General features: G+C 41.0%; 1 protein-coding gene across 3 annotated transcripts in view; it reads left to right on the top strand.

The window, feature by feature from the left end:
- TMEM232 (transmembrane protein 232) overlaps nucleotides 1–22,067 on the top strand; it is a 286,864-nt gene that overhangs the window by 160,030 nt on the left and 104,767 nt on the right. For all 3 annotated transcript variants that reach the window (XM_040420202.1, XM_040420203.1, XM_040420204.1), the window contains one exon: nucleotides 5,798–6,045. In XM_040420202.1, the coding sequence (XP_040276136.1) occupies nucleotides 5,798–6,045 (248 nt within the window). The remainder of the gene's footprint in view (nucleotides 1–5,797; nucleotides 6,046–22,067) is intronic.

Below are 22,067 nucleotides of genomic sequence, written 5' to 3'. Positions count from 1 at the left end.
TGTGACTGGCCGGGCACTCCTCCTACTGGTAAGTGAAAGGTCTGTGCTATAAGCAATGCGCCGCACAGACCTTTCACTTACCAGTAGGAGGAGCGCCCGGCCGGCCACAGACAGCGCAGGTAAGTATAATGCTTCTAAAATTGCTAAGTAACCATGGCAGCAAGGACTGCAGTAGCGTCCTGATTGCCATGGTTACCGATCTGAGTCCCAGCGATTAAACTGGGACTCCGATCATTTATATGCAGGATAAATGCAGACATTTATCCTGCGCTGTTTGCAGACTGCTATTAAACTAACCAAGGGAGGGGGGGGGATTTTAATTAGGGGGGGGGGCCGCACTGGCCACCAATGAATGTAATACAGGGGAGGGAGGGGGGTGTTCCCCCTCCTGCCTGGCAGCACCCGATCTCTTACAGGGGGCTGTGATCCGCACAATTAACCCCTCAGGTGCAAAAATGGCAAATTTTTCCTATGACACCGTTCGCTGTATGGGATGCATATTGTTATATTTTAAAATAGTACAGGCGTTTTCGCATGTGGCGATGCCCATGGTTATGTATTTTTATTTAGATTTTTTGGGAAAGGGGGTGATTTGAACATCATAGAACACTTCATTATTTAAATAGCCATCATAGAACACTCCATTTACAATATACCAATACAGTGCTGCCACCTACTGGTCTGTAATAATAATATATTCTAGTAATAGCTACCGAAGCCTGCTTTAAAATCTTAAAGGCTAAGGGCTCATGCACACGAACGTATTTTCTTTCCGTGTCCGTTCCATTTTTATTTTTTTGCTGATCATATGTGAAAACCATTCATTTCAATGGGTCCGCAAAAATACCTGAAGTTACTCCGTGTGTATTCCGTTTCCGTATATCTGTATGTCCGTTCTGCAAAAAAATGTAACATGTCCTATTAGTGTCTGCATTATGGACAAGGATAGGACTGTTCTATTAGGGGTCAGCTGTTCCGTTACACAAAATACGGAATGCACATGGACGTCATCCTTATTTTTTGCAGACCACAAAATACACACGGTGGTGTGCATGAGCCCTAAAAATTAGTTTCTCAAAAAAGTGTTGTTCTTAGAGAGACTGGTTATTGCCAGAAGTTGGATATTGACTGAACGCTATGTATATCAAAGAAAGAAATTTGTATATGCCAATAAGAAAAACCAATGCCTCCTTATTACTTTTTATCTCGCTCTTCTGCAGGGCAGTCCTTGGATAAGGGAGATGGGAGGCTATTGGAAGGGAATAATGGAAAATAAATATATTACCTTATAACTGTAATGTTTTATACATTTATCACTAATGAAAAAAAAATCTGACTGTGTTCTGATATTAAGGACTGCATTGGCACGGACGACTATCTGTACTTATCAACCTCACATTGAATGACTGCTCGTAGAATGACGTTTGTCTTTTATTTGCTACGGATGGTTGTATACCGTACCTCGATAGATGTAAGTTTTCATAGAAACATAGAAACATAGAATGTGTCGGCAGATAAGAACCATTTGGCCCATCTAGTCTGCCCAATATATCTGAATCCTATGAATAGTCCCTGGCCCTATCTTATATGAAGGATAGCCTTATGCCTATCCCATGCATGCTTAAACCCCTTCACTGTATTTGCAGCTACCACTTCTGCAGGAAGGCTATTCCATGCATCCACTACTCTCTCAGTAAAGTAATACTTCCTTATATTACTTTTAAACCTTTGCCCCTCTAATTTAAAACTGTGTCCTCTTGTGGTAGTTTTTCTTCTTTTAAATATGCTCTCCTTCTTTACCGAGTTGATTCCCTTTATGTATTTAAAAGTTTCTATCATATCCCCTCTGTCTCTTCTTTCTTCCAAGCTATACATGTTAAGGTCCTTTAACCTTTCCTGGTAAGTTTTATCCTGCAATCCATGTACTAGTTTAGTAGCTCTTCTCTGAACTCTCTCTAGAGTATCTATATCCTTCTGGAGATATGGCCTCTAGTACTGCACACAATACTCCAAGTGAGGTCTCACCAGTGTTCTGTACAGCGGCATAAGCACTTCACTCTTTCTACCGCTTATACCTCTCCCTATACATCCAAGCATTCTGCTGGCATTTCGTGCTGCTCTATTATATTGTCTTCCCACCTTTAAGTCTTCTGAAATAATTACTCCTAAATCCCTTTCCTCAGATACTGAGGTCAGGACTGTGTCAAATATTCTATATTCTGCCCTTGGGTTTTTACGCCCCAGGTGCATTATCTTGCACTTATCCACATTAAATTTCAGTTGCCAGAGTTCTGACCATTCTTCTAGTTTTCCTAAATCCTTTTCCATTTGGCGTTTCCCTCCAGGAACATCAACCCTGTTACATATCTTTGTGTCATCAGCAAAAAGACAAACCTTACCATCGATGCCTTTTGCAATATCACTTATGAAGATATTAAACAAAATTGGTCCCAGTACAGATCCCTGTGGAACCCCACTGGTAACATGACCTTGTTTTGAATGTTCTCCATTGACTACAACCCTCTGCTGTCTGTCACTCAGCCACTGCCTAATCCACTCAACAATATGGGAGTCCATGCTCAATGACTGCAGTTTATTGATAAGTCTTCTATGTGGGACAGTGTCAAAAGCCTTACTAAAATCTAGATATGCGATGTCTACTGCACCTCCACCGTCTATTATTTTAGTCACCCAGTCAAAAAAATCTATAAGATTTGTTTGACATGATCTCCCTGAAGTAAACCCATGTTGTTTTTCATCTTGCAATCCATGGGATTTTAGATGTTCCACAATCCTATCCTTTAATAGGGTTTCCATTAATTTGCCTACTATTGATGTCAGACTCACTGGTCTATAGTTGCTCGATTCCTCCCTACTACCTTTCTTGTGAATGGGCACGACATTTGCCAATTTCCAATCTTCCGGGACGACTCCTGTTACTAATGATTGGTTAAATAAATCTGTTAGCGGTTTTGCCAGCTCACCACTAAGCTCTTTTAATAATTTTGGGTGTATCTCATCAGGCCCCTGTGACTTATTTGTCTTCACCTTAGACAGCAAACTTAGAACATCTTCCTCTGTAAAGATACATGCATCAAATGATTTATTAGTCATCCTTTCTAGTGGAGGTCCTTCTCCTTTTTCTTTTGTAAAAACTGAACAGAAGTATTCATTAAGGCAGTCGGCTAGCCCTTTATTCTCTTCTACATACCTTCCGTCCTTTGTTTTTAATTTAGTTATTCCTTGTTTTAATTTCCTTTTTTCATTTATACTGTATATCTGAAGAATGTCTTATCCCCTTTTTTCATAGACTGAGCTAGTTTTTCTTCTGCCTGCGCTTTAGAAGTTCTTATAACTTGCTTGGCCTCTCTCTGCCTAATCTTGTAGATTTCCTTATCTTCATTGTTCTGTTTTTTTTTATAATTACAAAATGCTAGCTTTTTATTTTTAATAATTTGGGCCACTTCTGCTGAGTACCACAGTGGTCTCTTCCTTTTTTTGCTTTTACTGACAAGTCTAATGCAATTTTCTGTTGCCTTCAATAATGCACCTTTTAAGTAGTCCCATTTCTCCTGGACTCCATGTAATCCGTTCCAGTCTGATAAGGACTCATTTATGACTAATTTCATTTTTGAAAAGTCTGTTTTTCTAAAATCTAAAACTTTTGTTTTTGTGTGGTGGGACTCTTTCACAGTTCTTATATTAAACCACACTGACTGGTGATCACTAGATCCCAAGGTTTCGCCTACAATGACATCATATACCGAATCCCCATTTGTGAATACCAAATCCAAAATGGCCTCCCTCCGGGTTGGCTCCTCAACCACTTGTTGTAGAGATAACCCCAGTAGGGAATTTAGAATATCTGTACTCCTGGTAGAACTTGCTATTTTGGTTTTCCAGTTTATATCTGGAAGATTGAAATCTCCCATAATGATAACTTCTCCTTTCATTGTCATTTTAGCTATTTCTTCAACTAGTAGATCATCTAGTTCTTTAACTTGACCAGGTGGTCTATATATCACACCTACACGAGTTACTGCATGGTTAGCAAACTGCAACGTAACCCAAACTGACTCTATGTTGGCCTCACCAACTTGTATTAGGTTAGATTTAATGCTATCTTTCACATACAGGGCCACTCCTCCTCCTTTCTTGCCTTCTCTGTCTCTTCTGTATAAAGAGTACCCTGGTATGGTTATGTCCCAGTCATTTCTTTCATTAAAACATGTCTCCGTAACAGCCACTAAATCTACATTCTCAGATGCCATTATTGACCCAAGTTCATTGATTTTTTTACCTAAACTGCGAGCATTTGTAGACAGGACTCTGAGCTTATCATTTCTTAACCTCTGTGCTTCTGACCTGTTCTGGCATTGTTTCGGGGGGCAATTGGACTCTTTTATTTTCACTCTTTTGCCCCCCCTTCCTAGTTTAAATACTCTTTCGCAAATTCTTGGAGTTGTTCACTAAGTACATGGTAACTCCCTTGCAACTGAGGTCCCCCAGACCGGAGCTCAAGGCCATATGTCTGAATACCTGAAATTGGTGTTCAGACGTACACCACAATAGGTACATTAACTTTAATGGGTTAAACAAAGTTCATTTGTGGACTCTTTTAGGTCTTTTTCTCTTTCCTCCTGACATTTTTGCCGGACAGAATAGAGTAGTAAGACTGCGCTATTCTGTCTGTTGAATATGATGCAAGGGAACGGAAAACAGATCAAATGGAGTCTAACTATGATTGCTGTGAATTTTGTTTAACCCATTAAATTCAATGTACCTATCACAGTATACGTCTGAATACATTTTTTGGGGTATTCAGATGTATACCCCTGATCTTAAGCACTGCAAAGGGCTAAATGTAATGTGACTGCAGCCTAATGAAGCTATAAATGAGTGTACGGACACCTTAAGTGATTCAGGCTTTAATAACTATATAGTCTAGCAACTTGAAGATACATTTGTGGATGTTATATAAATAAATATAGATATACAGTACAGACCAAAAGTTTGGACACACCTTCTCATTCAATGAGTTTTCTTTATTTTCATGACTATGAAAATTGTAGATTCACACTGAAGGCATCAAAACTATGAATTAACACATGTGGAATTATATACATAACAAACAAGTGTGAAACAACTGAAAATATGTAATATTCTAGGTTCTTCAAAGTAGCCACCTTCATGGTCAAATATCCCTTACTTTCAAAGTTTTCCCAATTTTTCGGCTGACTGACTGACCTTCATTTCTTAAAGTAATGATGGCCACTCGTTTTTCTTTACTTAGCTGCTTTATTCTTGCCATAATGCAAATTCTAACAGTCTATTCAGTAGGACTATCAGCTGTGTATCCACCTGACTTCTCCTCAACGCAACTGATGGTCCCAACCCCATTTATAAGGCAAGAAATCCCACTTATTAAACCTGACAGGGCACACCTGTGAAGTGAAAACCATTTCAGGGGTCTACCTCTTGAAGCTCATCAAGAGAATGCCAAGAGTGTGCAAAGCAGTAATCAAAGCAAAAGGTGGCTACTTTGAAGAACCTAGACATATTTTCAGTTTCACACTTGTTTGTTATGTATATAATTCCACATGTGTTAATTCATAGTTTTGATGCCTTCATAGTCATGAAAACAAAGAAAACTCTTTGAATGAGAAGGTGTGTCCAAACTTTTGGTCTGTACTGTATATATATATAAATATATATATTTATATTTATATATATATATATATATATATATATATATTAATCTTCTAATATGATTTTCTTGTTTTTCTGCTTTCATAAGGTTGAAGTAAATGGTCCAACAAATCCTTTTATGAGTGCAGGTGCTAAGACTCCATCAACCCCTGAGAGCCTGGCTTTTTTTCAGCATGTGGGATGCAGACTTGCAAGTGCACTTTCACAGCAGTTCTTACCCCCTGTGGTGCCCTACATCGCTACACCACGAAAAGCCGTTCACAGACAGGTGCCTAGAAAAGTTTGTGATGTAACAGCACACAGCATGGAGAAGAAAACATCACGTCTCTCTTTAAGGTACAACACTGATTTATTTTTCCTTAGGAATAGCAACCACAGTAAATAGATTAGCACAATATGTGCAAATGGGGAAAATGGCTCCATAAATACATTCCCTGTGATACAGCAGTGGTGTTCTCATTATTTGAGTGTGTCCTTTACTCATAATATGCATTTATATCACAGTAAGGTAAATGTTCCTTATACACTATGGTCCTGATTTATCAACAGGGGACAAATTGAAGGTTGTCTTTACATGTGTCTATTTGTGTAAATGTAATGGTCCTTGCATCAAATTTATGAAAATAGCACACGGCACCTGTTAAATCAGCAGTAATACGTAAGTCAGAACAACTTTTCCAAATGTCCCAATGAAATATTAGGGCATAAACCAATGTACTCTATAGGACCACCCACAAAACAGCTGGATTTCTGAAACTGACTTAGCGGATGCAAAAAATAACATTAGCCGGTCACAGATTATTGATAAATTTGTCTTAAAGGGGTTATCCAGGAATTTGATATTGGTGACCTATCCTCAGGATAGGTTATTAATATCAGATTGGCGGGGTCCGACTTCCAGGACCCCCACTGACCATCTGTTGCGAGAAGCTAAAGTGCTCTGCGAGTGCTTATGCCTCTTCTTTAGCACTGCTCCTAGAACACATGTCCTAGGAGCAGCTCAGTCCCATTCACGTTCTTATGGGGCTTTATTTTGGTTTGCAGTGTTTATTACCTGCAGGTATGGGGCCCAAGTCGTCTAAGAAGGTCAGAAGTTGGTCTTTACTTCATCTGCTTTTACAAATCCTTTCTACATAGCTCTCAACTGTTTCTCCTTTCTATGTCCCAGCAATCACCAGGTCAGTACAGAAGGTACTTGACTTTCAATGTCTTTTGTTAACCCTTATTTTAACCCCTTAAGGACTTAGGACGTAGCGGTTCGCCCTATTTCCCGAGTCCTTAAGGACTCAGGACGTACCGGTACGTCCTAACTTTAAATCGCGATTGCGGCGCATCGGGGGTTAATCGCAACAGGATGTCCGCTGAAATCATTCAGCGGGCATCCTGTCACAACGCCGGGGGGGGGTCCCGTGACCCCCCGTGTCGGCGATCGCCGCAAACCGCAGGTCAATTCAGACCTGCGGTTTGCGGCTTTTACCTTATCCGGCGGGCAGCGGGCGGCGGTGCCATTGGGTCCCCATGCGGCTGTAGGTGGGACCCGATGGCATGGAAGGCAGCGCGATGTCTAAGGAAGGCATCGCGCTGCCTTCCGGTGACGAGCCTGTGAGATCCAGCCCCCTGGATCTCACAGGCTGGAAGCTGTGTGAGTAATACACACAGTATTACTCATACAGCCAGTGCATTCCAATACAGAAGTATTGGAATGCATTGTAAAAGGGATTAGACCCCCAAAAGTTGAAGTCCCAAAGTGGGACAAAAAATAAAGTAAAAAAAAGTTGAAAAAAAAAAGTTTTCCCCCCCATAAATTAAAAGTTTCAAGTAAAAATAAACACAAACATAATTTTCCGCAAATAAAGTTAAAAAAAATTGGTAAAAAATAGGGGAAAAAAAAATAAGTATACATATTAGGTATCGCTGCGTCCGTATCGACCGGCTCTATAAAAATATCACATGACCTAACCCCTCAGATGAACACCGTAAAAAATAAAAAATAAAAACTGTGCTAAATAAACCATTTTTTTGTCACCTTACATCACAAAAAGTACAACAGCAAGCGACAAAAAAGGCATTTTCCCACCAAAATAGTACCAATCTAACCGTCACCTCATCCCGCAAAAAATGAGCCCCTACCTGAGACAATCGCCCCAAAAATAAAAAAACTATGGCTCAGAATATGGAGACACTAAAACATCATTTTTTTTGTTTCAAAAATGATATTATTGTGTAAAACTTACATAAATAAAAAAAAGTATACATATTAGGTATCGCCGTGTCCGTATCGACCGGCTCTATAAAAATATCACATGACCTAACCCCTCAGATAAACACCGTAAAAAAATAAAAAATTTTAACTGTGCTAAATAAACCATTTTTTGTCACCTTACATCACAAAAAGTGTAATAGCAAACGATCAAAAAGTCATATGCACCCAAAATAGTGCCAATCAAACCGTCATCTCATCCCGCAAAAATCATCCCCTACCCAAAGTAATCGCCCAAAAACATGATTTTTTTTGCTTCAAAAATAAAATCATTGTGTAAAACTTACATAAATAAAAAAATAAGTATACATATTAGGTATCGCAGCGTCCGTTATAATTTTCTCTATAAAAATATCACATGACCTAACCCTTCAGGTGAATACCGTAAAAAAAAAAAAAAAAAAAACGGTGTAAAAAAAGCCATTTTTTGTCACCTTACATCACAAAAAGTGTAATAGCAAGCGATCAAAAAGTCACACGCACCCCAAAATAGTGCCAATAAAACCGTCATCTCATCCCGCAAAAATCATACCCTACCCAAAGTAATCGCCCAAAAACTGAAAAAATTATGGCTCTCAGACTATGGAAACACTAAAAGTTATCATTGTGTAAAACTTACATAAATAAAAAAAAAAGTATACATATTAGCTATCGCCGCATCCGTGACAACCTGCTCTATAAAATATCACATGATTTAACCTGTCAGATGAATGTTGTAAATAAAAAAATAAAAAAATCGGTGCCAAAACAGCTATTTCTTGTTACCTTGCCTCACAAAAAGTGTAATATAGAGCAACCAAAAATCATATGTACCCTAAACTAGTACCAACAATACTGCCACACTATCCTGTAGTTTCTAAAATGGGGTCACTTTTTTGGAGTTTCTACTCTAAGGGTGCATCAGGGGGGCTTCAAATGGGACATGGTGTCAAAAAAAGCAGTCCAGCAAAATCTGCCTTCCAAAAACCGTATGGCATTTCTTTCCTTCTGCGCCCTGCCGTGTGCCCGTACAGTGGTTTACGACCACATATGGGGTGTTTCTGTAAACTACATAATCAGGGCCATAAATATTGAGTTTGGTTTGGCTGTTAACCCTTGCTTTGTAACTGGAAAAAAAATATTAAAATGGAAAATCTGCCAAAAAAGTGAAATTTTGAAATTTTATCTCTATATTCCATGAATTCTTGTGGAACACCTAAAGGGTTAACTACATTTGTAAAATCAGTTTTGAATACCTTGAGGGGTGTAGTTTCTTATATGGGGTCACTTTTATGGAGTTTCTACTCTATGGGTGCATCAGGGGGGCTTCAAATGGGACATGGTGTCAAAACAAACAGTCCAGCAAAACCTGCCTTCCAAAAACCGTATGGTATTCCTTTCCTTCTGCGCCCTGCCGTGTGCCCATACAGCGGTTTACGACCACATATGGGGTGTTTCTGTAAACTACAGAATCAGGGCCATAAATATTGTGTTTTGTTTGGCTGTTAACCCTTTTTTTGTTACTGGGAAAAATAAATTAAAATGGAAAATTTGCCAAAAAATAGAAATTCTGAAATTTCATCTCAATTGCCAATAACTCTTGTGGAACACCTAAAGGGTTAACGACGTTTGTAAAATCTGTTTTGAATAACTTGAGGGGTGTAGTTTCTTATATGGGGTCACTTTTATGGAGTTTCTACTCTAGGGGTGCATCAGGGGGGGTTCAAATGGGACATGGTGTCAAAAAAACTGTCTAGCAAAACCTGCCTTCCAAAAACCGTATGGCATTCCTTTCCTTCTGCGCCATGCCGTGTGCCCATACAGCGGTTTACGACCACATATGGGGTGTTTCTGTAAACTACAGAATCAGGGCCATAAATATTGAGTTTGGTTTGGCTGTTAACCCTTGCTTTGTAACTGGAAAAAAAAATATTAAAATGGAAAATCTGCCAAAAAAGGGAAATTTTTAAATTGTATCTCTATTTTCCATTAATTCTTGTGGAACACCTAAAGGGTTAACGACGTTTGTAAAATCAGTTTTGAATACCTTGAGGGGTGTAGTTTCTAGAATGCGGTCATTTTTGGTTGGTTTCTTTTATGTAAGCCTCGCAAAGTGACTTCAGACCTGAACTGGTCCCTAACAATTGGGTTTTTGATTTGCTTCTAAACTTCTAAGCCTTGTAACATCCCCAAAAAATATCATTCCCAAAATGATCCAAACATGAAGTAGACATATAGGGAATGTAAAGTGATAACTATTTTTGGAGGTATTACTATGTATTATAAAAGTAGAGAAATTGAAACTTGGAAATTTGCAATTTATTACAAATTTTTGGTAAATTTGGTATTTTTTTTATAAATAAAAATGAATTTTTTTTTACTTCATTTTACCAGTGTCATGAAGTACAATATGTGATGAAATACCAACCTCAGAGTGGCCTGGATAAGTCAAAGCGTTTTAAAGTTATCAGCACTTAAAGTGACACTGGTCAGATTTGCAAAAAATGGCCAAGTCCTTAAGGTGAAATAAGGCTGAGTCCTTAAGGGGTTAAAGGGGTTGTTATCCCATGTTTAATGTAGAAAACTAAAACCAGAGATTATATTGTACATGACAGTCCCTTTCTAACAAAGCTACCACCAGATATATTTAACCCCTTCCTGACATCTGCGTCCATGTCGATATGAATGTTGTGTTTTTAAAAATGGAGCCCACTCAGGAGCTGAGCATGTGCCATAGCTGCTGGGTGCCTGCTGTTTTATACAGCAGACACCCTGTGGCAAAGTCATTGATCAGAGACAACTGTGATTTTTAACCCCTCAGATGCCCTGATTAATTGCCACCACAGAATTTATGTGGGGTTTCTACCAGGAGCCGTGTACTTTTAGTGTCTGAACAGCTCCCCCATGACAAGATTGCAGAGGCTATTTGATTGCTATAGCAACCTGGGGCCTTCTGAAGGCTCTAAAGGCCTACCACAGCAAAGTTCCTATCAAGCCCTGGAATGCACTGATTCTCCCATAGACTGCAAGGATTAACTGATCCTGTTAACCACCTCCCGTCTGCCCATTGACTATAAACGTCCAGGAGGTGGATCTCTATTTCTGATAGCACGTTTTAAAACGTCCTGCAGCTTTCCCTCCTGTGCTCTGCCCCTGTACATAGAAACTCCATGACTAAGCTCCCTCCTGACAGCCAAGAACATGGAGCTTTACCCTGAGACCTTTTTTGCTGGTCTCCAGGCTTTTGATCGCTCTGACAAGCAGTCAGAGCGATCACAAATGCATCTACCATCTCCCTCTTATTACTGCCAGTCAGAGAGGGAGATCGGTATTTAAAGTAGGCATCGCGATTGTAATGTTAAACTGTAAGCCCTGGAGACTGATCAGCATGGTCTCCAGGGCATGTGAGCGCGGTAATTTCCAGTTACAGCGCTCTGAAATGCTTGTACCGTCTCCCTCTCTGTAGCGCTGGCAGGAGAGGGAGATCGGTACATTCACACTCCAGCAGCGATCTCCCAGCAGCTGTTTACACTGGAGACAAATCAGCAGCATTGTCTCCAGAGCATGTGTTGTGAGCCTGTAATCTGCAGTTACAGCGCTCAGAAAGGCTTGTACTGTCTCCCTCTCATTAGTGCTAGCAGGAGAGAGAGATCGGAACATTTACACTCACCCAGCAGCTGTTTTCACTGGAGTCTAATCAGCACGATCTCCAGGACATGTGACTGTCTGAGCCGGGAGAGTGCAGGAGCTGTCAGGTCTTTCAGAGACCTCGATCAGCCCTGCACTGAGGCTGTACAGCTCTGTATTCTGCTGTACAGCCTCTCTGGGGGTGCATTTTTCCTGTAACTGGGGCTACTATGTCAGCCCCAGTTATAGGAGAAATCAACAGTGAAAAGAAAAAAAAAAAAGTGAAGTTAAATGTCCCCCAGAGGTCTTGTATGACCTTATGGGGGACGCAAGTGTAAAATAAAAAAAATATAAATAAAATGTTTAAAAAAATAAATAAATTAAGTTTTCACATGTAAAAAAAAAAATTCCCCAAGTAAGGAATAAAAAAATAGAAAAAATAAAATAAAATAGACATATTTGGTATTGCCGCGTCCGTGACGGTCGGCTCTATAAATATATCACATAATAGACCCAGTCCAATAATCACCATAAAAAAATAAAAAAAAATAACTGTCAAAAAAAGCCATTTTTGTCACCTTACATCACAAAAAGTGCAACACCAAGTGATTAAAAAGGCGTATGTCCCACAAAATGGTACCAATAAAACCGTCACCTCATCCCGCAAAAAATGAGCCCCTACATAAGAAAATCTCTCAAAAAATAAAAAAACTATAGCTCTTAGAACATGGAGACACTAAAACATCATTTTTTTGGTTTAAAAAATGCTATAATTGTGTTAAAGTGAAATAAATAAAAAAAAGTATACATATTAGGTATTGCCGCGTCCGTAAAAACCAGCTCTATAAAATATCACATGAACTAAACCCTCGGGTGAACACCGTAAAAATAAAAAAATAAAAACTGTGTCAAAACAAGCAATTTTTGTCACCTTACATCACAAAAAGTGCAACACCAAGTGATCAAAAATGCGTATGTTCCACAAAATGGTACCAATAAAACCGTCACCTCATCCCGCAAAAAATGAGCCCCTACATAAGAAAATCTCTCAAAAAATAAAAAAACTATAGCTCTCAGAACATGGACACATTAAAACATAATTTTTTTGTTTCAAAAAGGCTATTATTGGGTAAAACTTTAATAAATAAGAAAAAGTATACATATTAGGTATCGCCACATCCGTAACAATCTGCTCTATAAAAATGTCACTTGACTGAACCCCTCAAGTGAATGCTTTAAAAATAAATAAATAAAAACTGTGCTAAAACAACAAATTTTTTGGTCACCTTGCCCCATAAAGTGTTATAATTAATGATCAAAAAATCATATGTACCCAAAAATAGTACCAATAAAACTGGCACCTTATTACCTAGTTTCCAAAATGGGGTCACTTTTTGGGAGTTTCTACTGTAAGGGTGCATCAGGGGGGCTTCAAATGGGACATGGCATCTAAAAGCCATGTGGAGTTCCTTTTCTTCTGCGCCCTGCCATGTGCCCATACAGCAGTTTATGACCACATGTGGGGTGTTTCTGTAAACCGCAGAATCTAGGTAATAAATATTGAGTTTTTTTTGGCTGTTAACCATCGATGTGTTAAAGAAGAAATTGGATTAAAATGGAAAATCTTCCAAAAAAGTGAAATTTAAAAATTTGATCTCCATTTTCCTTTAATTCTTGTGGAACGCCTAAAGGGTTAACAAAGTTTGTAAAATCGGTTTTAAGTAACTTGAGGGGTGTAGTTTCTACAATGGGGTCATTTATGGGGGTATCCACTATGTAGGCCCCACAAAGTGACTTCAGACCTGAACTGGTCCTTAAAAAGTGGGTTTTGGCAATTTTCTTAAAAATGTGAAGAATTGCTTCTAAACTTCTAAGCCTTCTAACGTCCTAAAAAAATAAAATGACATTTCCAAAATGATGCCAACATAAAGTAGACATATGGGGAATGTTAAGTAATAAATATTTTATGAGGTATCACTTTCTGTTTAAAAAGCAGAGGAATTGAAATTTAGAAAATTGCTAATTTTTCAAAATTTTTGGTAAATTTGGGATTTTTTCATAAATAAAGGGGAAATATATTGACTCAAATTTATGACTATCATGAAGTACAATGTGTCACGAGAAAACAATCTCTGAATGACTTGGATAAGTAAAGGCGTTCCAAAGTTATTACCACATAAAGTGAGATAGGTCAGTTTTGCAAAATTAGGCCTGGTCAGGAAGGGGGTAAATGGCCCAGATGGCAAGTGGTAAAAGGCCCCTAGGAGGACTAAAAAAAAAAATTGTAAAAAAACAAAACCCAAAAAGATATAAAAATTCAAAATCACCCCTTCCCTATGTTACAAATAAAAAAATTAAATAGAATAAAATATGATTGGTATCACCTTGTCAAAAAACACCTGAGCTATTAAATATATACAAGTATGTATCCCATAAGGTGAACGGATAAAAAATCTAAATGGACATTTCAACATTTTGTTGGTCACTTTATCACCCCCAAAAAATGTAATAAAAAGTTATCAAAAAGTTGTACACACCTAAAAATTTTATGGGGGAAAAATATGATGATGTAAAGAAAAAAATATTTGTATTATTATTATTATTATTATTATTATTATTATTATTTTATTTTTTAAGTATTAACACACACACACAAATGATATAGTTTTAATCATACTGACCCATAAAATTAAATCCAAATAACAATAGTAGAATTACATAATTTTTTTCCAATTCCACCCCCATTTAGAATTTTTATTCCAGCTTTCCACCTCATTATGTGCAGTATTAAATAGTGATGGATCAAATGTTCGTGAATTGCAAGTTCGCGGCGGGCCACATTCACATTAATGGTAGGCGAACCTGAAAAATCTTCAGGTCATTATTGCAGCTACCAAATACTTACAAGAAGTGCACAAATCATCCCACAACATGGACAGTGACATACTAGAGTGGGATCAATGTCAAAAATTCCCACAAAAAATATGTATTTTAATCAGGGGCCATTTATATGCGTCTTAAAGCGAAACTGTCACAAATTTGGCCTGCTGGAGCCTAGAAAAATTATATTTTAGGCCACGGGAGTACAGGCCCCAAAAATTGGGCATTCACCTAACAGAAAACATCAAGTGATTATGTGGCTGGAGGTATATTAGACGGTCATTGGATATCAATTTTACTGCAGGCCAGTAAAAATAGATGTCAAATACATATGTTTAAAAGAACAAAAAATATAAAATTGGATTAAAAACATGGCTAATGAATCCCCCCTCTTGAAAAAACCCAAATAATAATAGTTGAAATTCGATAACACTTGGTCGTCGTCAACAGGTGTTGAATTCCTCCAAGGTCCCAAACATTAGGCATTCACCGGACAGAAAAGAACAATTGATAATGTGGCTGGAGGTACATTTGGCGGTCACCGTATAGCAATTTTACTGCTGGTCAGTTAGATTACAGGCCCCCAAAATTATGCATTTAATGTACATAAATGATCAAGTGATTATGTAGCTTGAGGTATATTAGACAGTCAATGGATATCAATTTTACTGCAGGCCAGTGGACTACAGGCCCAAAAATTATTAAATCACCATACAGAAAAGCACAATTGATAATGTGTCTGGAGGTAAATTAGGCAGTCACCGTATAACAATTTTACTGTTGGCCAGTTAGATTACAGGCCCCAAAAATTATGCATTCACCGTACATAAAAGATCAAGGGATTATGTGGCCGGAGGTATATTAGACGGTCAATGGATATCAATTTTACTGCAGGCCAGTGGACTACAGGCCCCAAAAATTATTCATTCACAGTACAGAAAAGCACAATTGATAATGTGGCTGGAGGTAAATTAGGCGGTCACCGTATAACAATTTTACTGTTGGCCAGTTAGATTACAGGCCCCAAACATTATGCATTCACCGTATATAAATGATCAAGTGATAATGTGGCTGGAGGTATATTAGACGGCCATTCGATATCAATTTTACTGCTGGCCAGTGTAGTACAGGCCCCAAACATTAGGCATTCACCGGACAGAAAAGAACAAGTAATTATGTGGCTGAAGGTACAGTATATTAGACGGTCTTTAGATATCAATTTTACTGCAGGCCAGTACAAATAGATGTCAAATACATATGTTTAAAAGAACAAAAAATATAAAATTGAATTAAACACATGGCTAACGAAATCCCCCCTCTTGAAAAAAAACCAAATGATAATAGTTGAAATTCGATAACACGTGGTCGTCACAGTTTCACATTTCTCCGAGATCCATGCCTCATTCATATTTAGAAATGTGAGGTAGTCCACACTATCGTGAGCTAGGCGAGTGCGCTTATTGGTCACAATCCCCCCTGCTGCACTGAACGTCCTTTCGGACAGGACAATCGATGAGGAGCAAGCCAAGAGTTCCATGGCAAATTGTGCCAGCTCTGGCCACAGGTCAAGCCTGCACATCCAATAGTCCAGGGGTTCCTCGCTTCTCAGAGTGTCCACATCGGCAGTTAACCCGATGTAGTCAGACACCTGTTGGTCTAGGCGTTCCCTGAGGCTGGATCTGGAGGGCAGCTGTCGATTGATTGGCTGTAAGAATAATCTCATATCCAAAATGACCAACACATCTTCAAACCGCCCTCTTCTTGCATGCGCTGTAGGATTGGTACTCGCAACAGTTTCTCTGTGGGTGGAAATTCTTCTGCCAGCGCCCGCAACAGAAGAATGCAGCATCTCTCGCAGCAAGGCCTGGGAATGCATTCTGCCAGCCCTCTGTGATGCTGGTAACATGTCTGCCATTTTGTGTTTGTACCGGGAGTCTAAGTACGTTGCCACCCAGTACTGGTCCTTGTCCTTTATGCTTTTTATACGGGGATCCCTCTTCAAACACTGGAGCATGAAGGCCTTCATTAGCACTAAATTGGAAGTGGTGGAGCGGCCTGGCTCCTACTCATCGCCCAGTAGAATGTCGTCCTTGGTCTCCTCCCCCATCCACGGATAACACCAGGGATCCCAGAAACATTTAAAGCCATTTCTTCTTGCTCCTCCTCATCCTCCTCTCCCCAGGTACCATCCTCTGACTCCTCTTCAGGCTCCCGCTGACTTGTCTCAGATAGAGTAGCCTCCCCCCCGGGAATTCATCCAGCATTGCGACTTCCTCATCTTCCTGCTCCTGCTCCTCGACGGCTTAATCAACGACACGACGCAATGCATGCTCCAGAAAGAAGGCGTAAGGTACGATGTCATTGATGGCGCCCTGGCTGCGACTGGCCAGTTTGGTGATCTCATCAAATGGCCGCAGAAGTCTGCATGTGTCACGCATGAGCAGCCACTGGAGCAGTGAAAAGAAACCAAGCTACCCAGAACCTATCCTGCCGCAGAGTTCGTACAGGTAGTCGTTAACGGCACGTTTCTGCTGGAGCAGCCTATTGAGCATATACAAGGTGGAGTTCCAGCGCGTGGGGAAGTCACAGATCAGACGTCTGACTTGCAAGTGGTGTCGCCGTTGAACGTTAGCAAGGCGAGCCATGGCCGTGTAAGATTATCTAAAATGGCCAGAGGTTTTCCTGGCCTGCCGCAAGACGTCCTGGACCCCGAGGTATTTGGCAACAAATAGCTGCACGACTAAGTTCAGGATGTGTGTCATGCAATTTTACCAACTGTCCAATTGTGTGGGGTTGGCTGCTGATCGGCCTGTGACCGAAGAGCTGAAAGGAGTGCAGAACCGGTGTGGCTCTTGGCTTCCAGGCACAACAACTGCAGCACAGCATGGCAACATCTCACCTGGCACGTCGAATAGGTTCTGGGGAGCTGGGGGGGGGGTTCAGCAGATGAGACGGTAGCAGTGGAAAAGGAGGAGTCAGCCGAGGATGAAGTAAGAGGAGGAGAAGAAGAGGCAGGCCTGCATGCAATCCGTGGCGGTAACACAAAATCCACACGGGTGCCACGGTTTCATGCTTGACAGCCGTCAGAAGGTTCATCCAGTGGGCTGTAAAAGTTATGTACCCTCCCTGCCCGTGTTTGCTAGACCACATGTCTGTGGTCAGATGTATTTTGGCACTTACACTGTGTACCAGAGATACATTCACTTGCCGCTGAACATGGCCATATAGCTCTGGGATGCCCTTTTGGGAGAAATATTTCCTTCCTGGGACCTTCTATTGTGATGTGCCAATGGCCACAAATTTTCTAAAGGCCTCCGGGTCCACCAGTTTATATGGCAGTAGTTGGCGGGCTAGCAGTTCCGACAAGCCGGCGGTCAGCCGTTGGGCAAGAGGGTTATCCGGCGTTATCAACTTTTTACGTTCTAACATTTTGGCCACGGAAGCCTGCCTTTTGCCAGATGAATGCGATGATGGCACGGTGGAAGGTGGAGTGGTGGACAAATTGGAGGAGAGAGGAGAAGGAGAAGAGGCAGGACGTGGAGCGCCAAGAGTGTTGCTTTGTGGGTTATGATGGTGTTGCTCCCACTGGGCTCAGTGATGGGAGGCCAGGTGCCTTCTTAAGGCGGTTGTCCCTAGGTGAGTGTTGGGCTTACCGCGACTTATGTGTTGACTGCACAGGCTGCAGATGGAAACACTATTGTCAGCAGCTTGCTCCAAATTCATTTGCAGTCTGCTTTTTGCCTCCTGTGCACTGCGAGTTCTGACTGCTTTTCCTCCTTCTCCTCCCTATCTGCTGCTCCATCTCTCCCTCTGAACTCCCCTCCTCTTACTCTCTTGTGGGCACCAACGTAACGTCCATCGACACGTCATCACCGTCACCTTCACCACCACTGAAATTACTCCCTCAGAGTAGGCAGCACCAGCGGGAACCAACCTCCTTGGGCTGATCTGGGTACTGTCATCAGACCGCTGGGTGGCGGCCATTGCTACCTCCTCTTCCTCATCCAATGCCAAGAATGGCTGCACATTGTTAAGGTCTGGGAATGGATGGGAAAATAATTCCTCTGACTCAAGTTGGAGGGGCTATGGTGGTGGTGGTGTCTTTGGGGGTGCACACAGCAGAGAGTGAGGAGGGTGCTGATACAGATGATGAGGAGGGTGCAGAAGCGGAAGGCTGAGTGAGCCACTCAACCAACTCTGCTGCGTCCTTTGACGTAATCGCACGCACCTTCTCCAACTTCCCACTTAGGCTCCAGCCTGGTGCATCTGCCCGACCCCTACCACCCCTGTGGAATGGCCTGCCTATTCCTCTGCCTGTCGTTTTCAAAATGACCCTGTGATAAAGTCCCTATAGAAGAGCAGTATTTGTGGAAGCAGGTATATAGAACCACTTAATGATTATTTGCTGGAAGCAGGTATATCAAACCCCTTAATCATTTTTTGGGGGCCAACAGGTATATCACACCAGTTGCAATTAGTTGTTCCAATAATGTTTGTCCCTTTGTATAGCTGCGGTATTGCTGGAGAACCACACACAACTGCTACACAATACAAATGCACTATATAGAAATAATATTATAGGTATATCACACTCAATCAGTTTTTCTGGGGGGGAAACTGGTATATCACACCAGTTACAATTAGTTGTTCCAACAGCATTTGTCCCTCTGTATGGCTGTGGTATCTCAGCAGAACCACACACAACTGCTGCACAATACAAATGCCTAACCTGTCTGATGAACTCTGTAAATATAAAATAAAAACTGTACCAGAACAGCTATTTTTTGTTACCTTGCCTCATAAAAAGTGTAATATAGAGCAACCAAAAATCATATGTAGCCTAAAATAGTACCAACAAAACTGCCACCTTATCCCATAGTTTCCACAATGGGGTCAGTTTTTTGGAGTTTCTACTCTAGGGGTGCATTAGGGGGTCTTCAAATGTGACATGGCAACTTAAAGTTATCCCAGTGAGATCTGCCTTCCAAAAACCATATGGCGTTCCTTTCCTTCTGCTCTGTGCCGTATGCCCTTACAGCAGTTTACGACCACATATGGGGTTTTTCTGTAAACTACAGAATCAGGGTAATAAATATAGAATTTGTTTGGCTGTTAACCCTTGCTTTGTTGCTGGAAAAAATTGATTAAAATGGAAAATCTGCCAAAAAAGTGAAATTCTGAAATATCATCTACATTTTCCTTTAATTCTTGTGAGACACCTAAATGGTTAAAAAAGTTTGTAAAATAAGTTTTGAATACCTTGAGGGGTGTAGTTTCTAAAATATGGCCATTTTTGGGTGGTTTCTATTATGTAAGCCTCACAAAGTGACTTCAGACCTGAACTTGTCCTTTAAAAGTGGGTTTTGGAAATTTTCTGAAAAATTTTAACATTTGCTTCTAAACTTCTAAGCCTTCCAACGTCCCAAAAAGAAGAAAATGTAATTTACAAAATGATCCAAACATGAAGTAGACATATGGGAAATGTAAAGTAATAACTATTTTATGAGCTATCACTATCTGTTTTAAAAGCAGAGAAATAGAAAATGTGAAAATTGCTAATTTTTCAAACATTTGGGTAAATTTTTAATTTTTTTTTATAAATAAAAATGAAATATTTTGACTCAAATTTACCACTGTCATTAAGTACAATATGTGACGAGAAAACAATCTCAAAATGGCCTGGATAAGTAAAAGTGTTTTAAAGTAATCACCACATAAAGTAACACAACAGATTTGCAAAAAATGGCCTGGTCCTTAACCACCTCCGGACCGCCTAACGCAGGATCGCGTTCCGGAGGTGGCAGCGCTGCGCACAATCACGCATCTACGCGTCATCTCGCGAGACGCGAGATTTCCTGTGAACGCGCGCACACAGGCGCGCACGCTCACAGGAACGGAAGGTAAGAGAGTTGATCTCCAGCCTGCCAGCGGCGATCTTTCGCTGGCAGGCTGGAGATGTGTTTTTTTTAACCCCTAACAGGTATATTAGACGCTGTTTTGATAACAGCGTCTAATATACCTGCTACCTGGTCCTCTGGTGGTCCCCTTTGTTTGGATCGACCACCAGAGGACACAGGTAGCTCAGTAAAGTAGCACCAAGCACCACTACACTACACTACACCCCCCCCGTCACTTATTAACCCCTTATTAGCCCCTGATCACCCCTGATCACCCCATATAGACTCCCTGATCACCCCCCTGTCATTGATTACCCCCCTGTCATTGATCAACCCCCTGTAAAGCTCCATTCAGATGTCCGCATGATTTTTACGGATCCACTGATAGATGGATCGGATCCGCAAAACGCATACGGACGTCTGAAAGAAGCCTTACAGGGGCGTGATCAATGACTGTGGTGATCACCCCATATAGACTCCCTGATCACCCTCCTGTCATTGATTACAACCCTGTCATTGATCAACCCCCTGTAAAGCTCCATTCAGATGTCCGCATGATTTTTACGGATCCACTGATAGATGGATCGGATCCGCAAAACGCATACGGACGTCTAAATGAAGCCTTACAGGGGCGTGATCAATGACTGTGGTGATCACCCCATATAGACTCCCTGATCACCCCCCTGTCATTGATTACACCCCTTTCATTGATCAACCCCCTGTAAAGCTCCATTCAGATGTCCGCATGATTTTTACGGATCCACTGATAGATGGATCGGATCCGCAAAACGCATACGGACGTCTGAATGAAGCCTTACAGGGGCGTGATCAATGACTGTGGTGATCACCCCATATAGACTCCCTGATCACCCCCCTGTCATTGATTACACCCCTGTCATTGATCAACCCCCTGTAAAGCTCCATTCAGATGTCTGCATGATTTTTACGGATCCACTGATAGATGGATCAGATCCGCAAAACGCATAAGGACGTCTGAATGAAGCCTTACAGGGGCGTGATCAATGACTGTGGTTATCACCCCATATAGACTCCCTGATTACCCCCCTGTCATTGATTACACCCCTGTCATTGATCAACCCCCTGTAAAGCTCCATTCAGATGTCCGCATGATTTTTACGGATCCACTGATAGATGGATCAGATCCGCAAAACGCATACGGACGTCTGAATGAAGCCTTACAGGGGCGTGATCAATGACTGTGGTTATCACCCCATATAGACTCCCTGATCACCCCCCTGTCATTGATTACACCCCTGTCATTGATCAACCCCCTGTAAAGCTCCATTCAGATGTCCGCATGATTTTTACGGATCCACTGATAGATGGATCGGATCCGCAAAACACATACAGGCGTCTCCCTGGAGCCTTCCAGGGGGGGTGATCACCCCATATAGACTCCCTGATCACCCCCCCTGTCATTGATCACCCCCCCCCCCCTGTCATTGATCACCCCCCCCCCTGTCATGCTGCATTCAGATGTCCGTATGATTTTTACGGATCCACGGATACATGGATCGGATCCGCAAAACACATACGGACATCTGAATGGAGCCTTACAGTGGGGTGATCAATGACAGGGGGGTGATCACCCCATATAGACTCTCTGATCACCCCCCTGTCATTGATCACCACCCCTGTCATTGATCACCACCCCTGTCATTGATCACCCCCCCTGTCATTGATCACCCCCCTGT

This window comes from Bufo bufo, chromosome 2 (genome assembly GCF_905171765.1).
Source record: "Bufo bufo chromosome 2, aBufBuf1.1, whole genome shotgun sequence".
NCBI classification, from domain to species: domain Eukaryota; kingdom Metazoa; phylum Chordata; class Amphibia; order Anura; family Bufonidae; genus Bufo; species Bufo bufo.
Note: the sequence above shows the minus strand (reverse complement) of the source record. Positions and strands in the feature narration are given on the sequence as shown.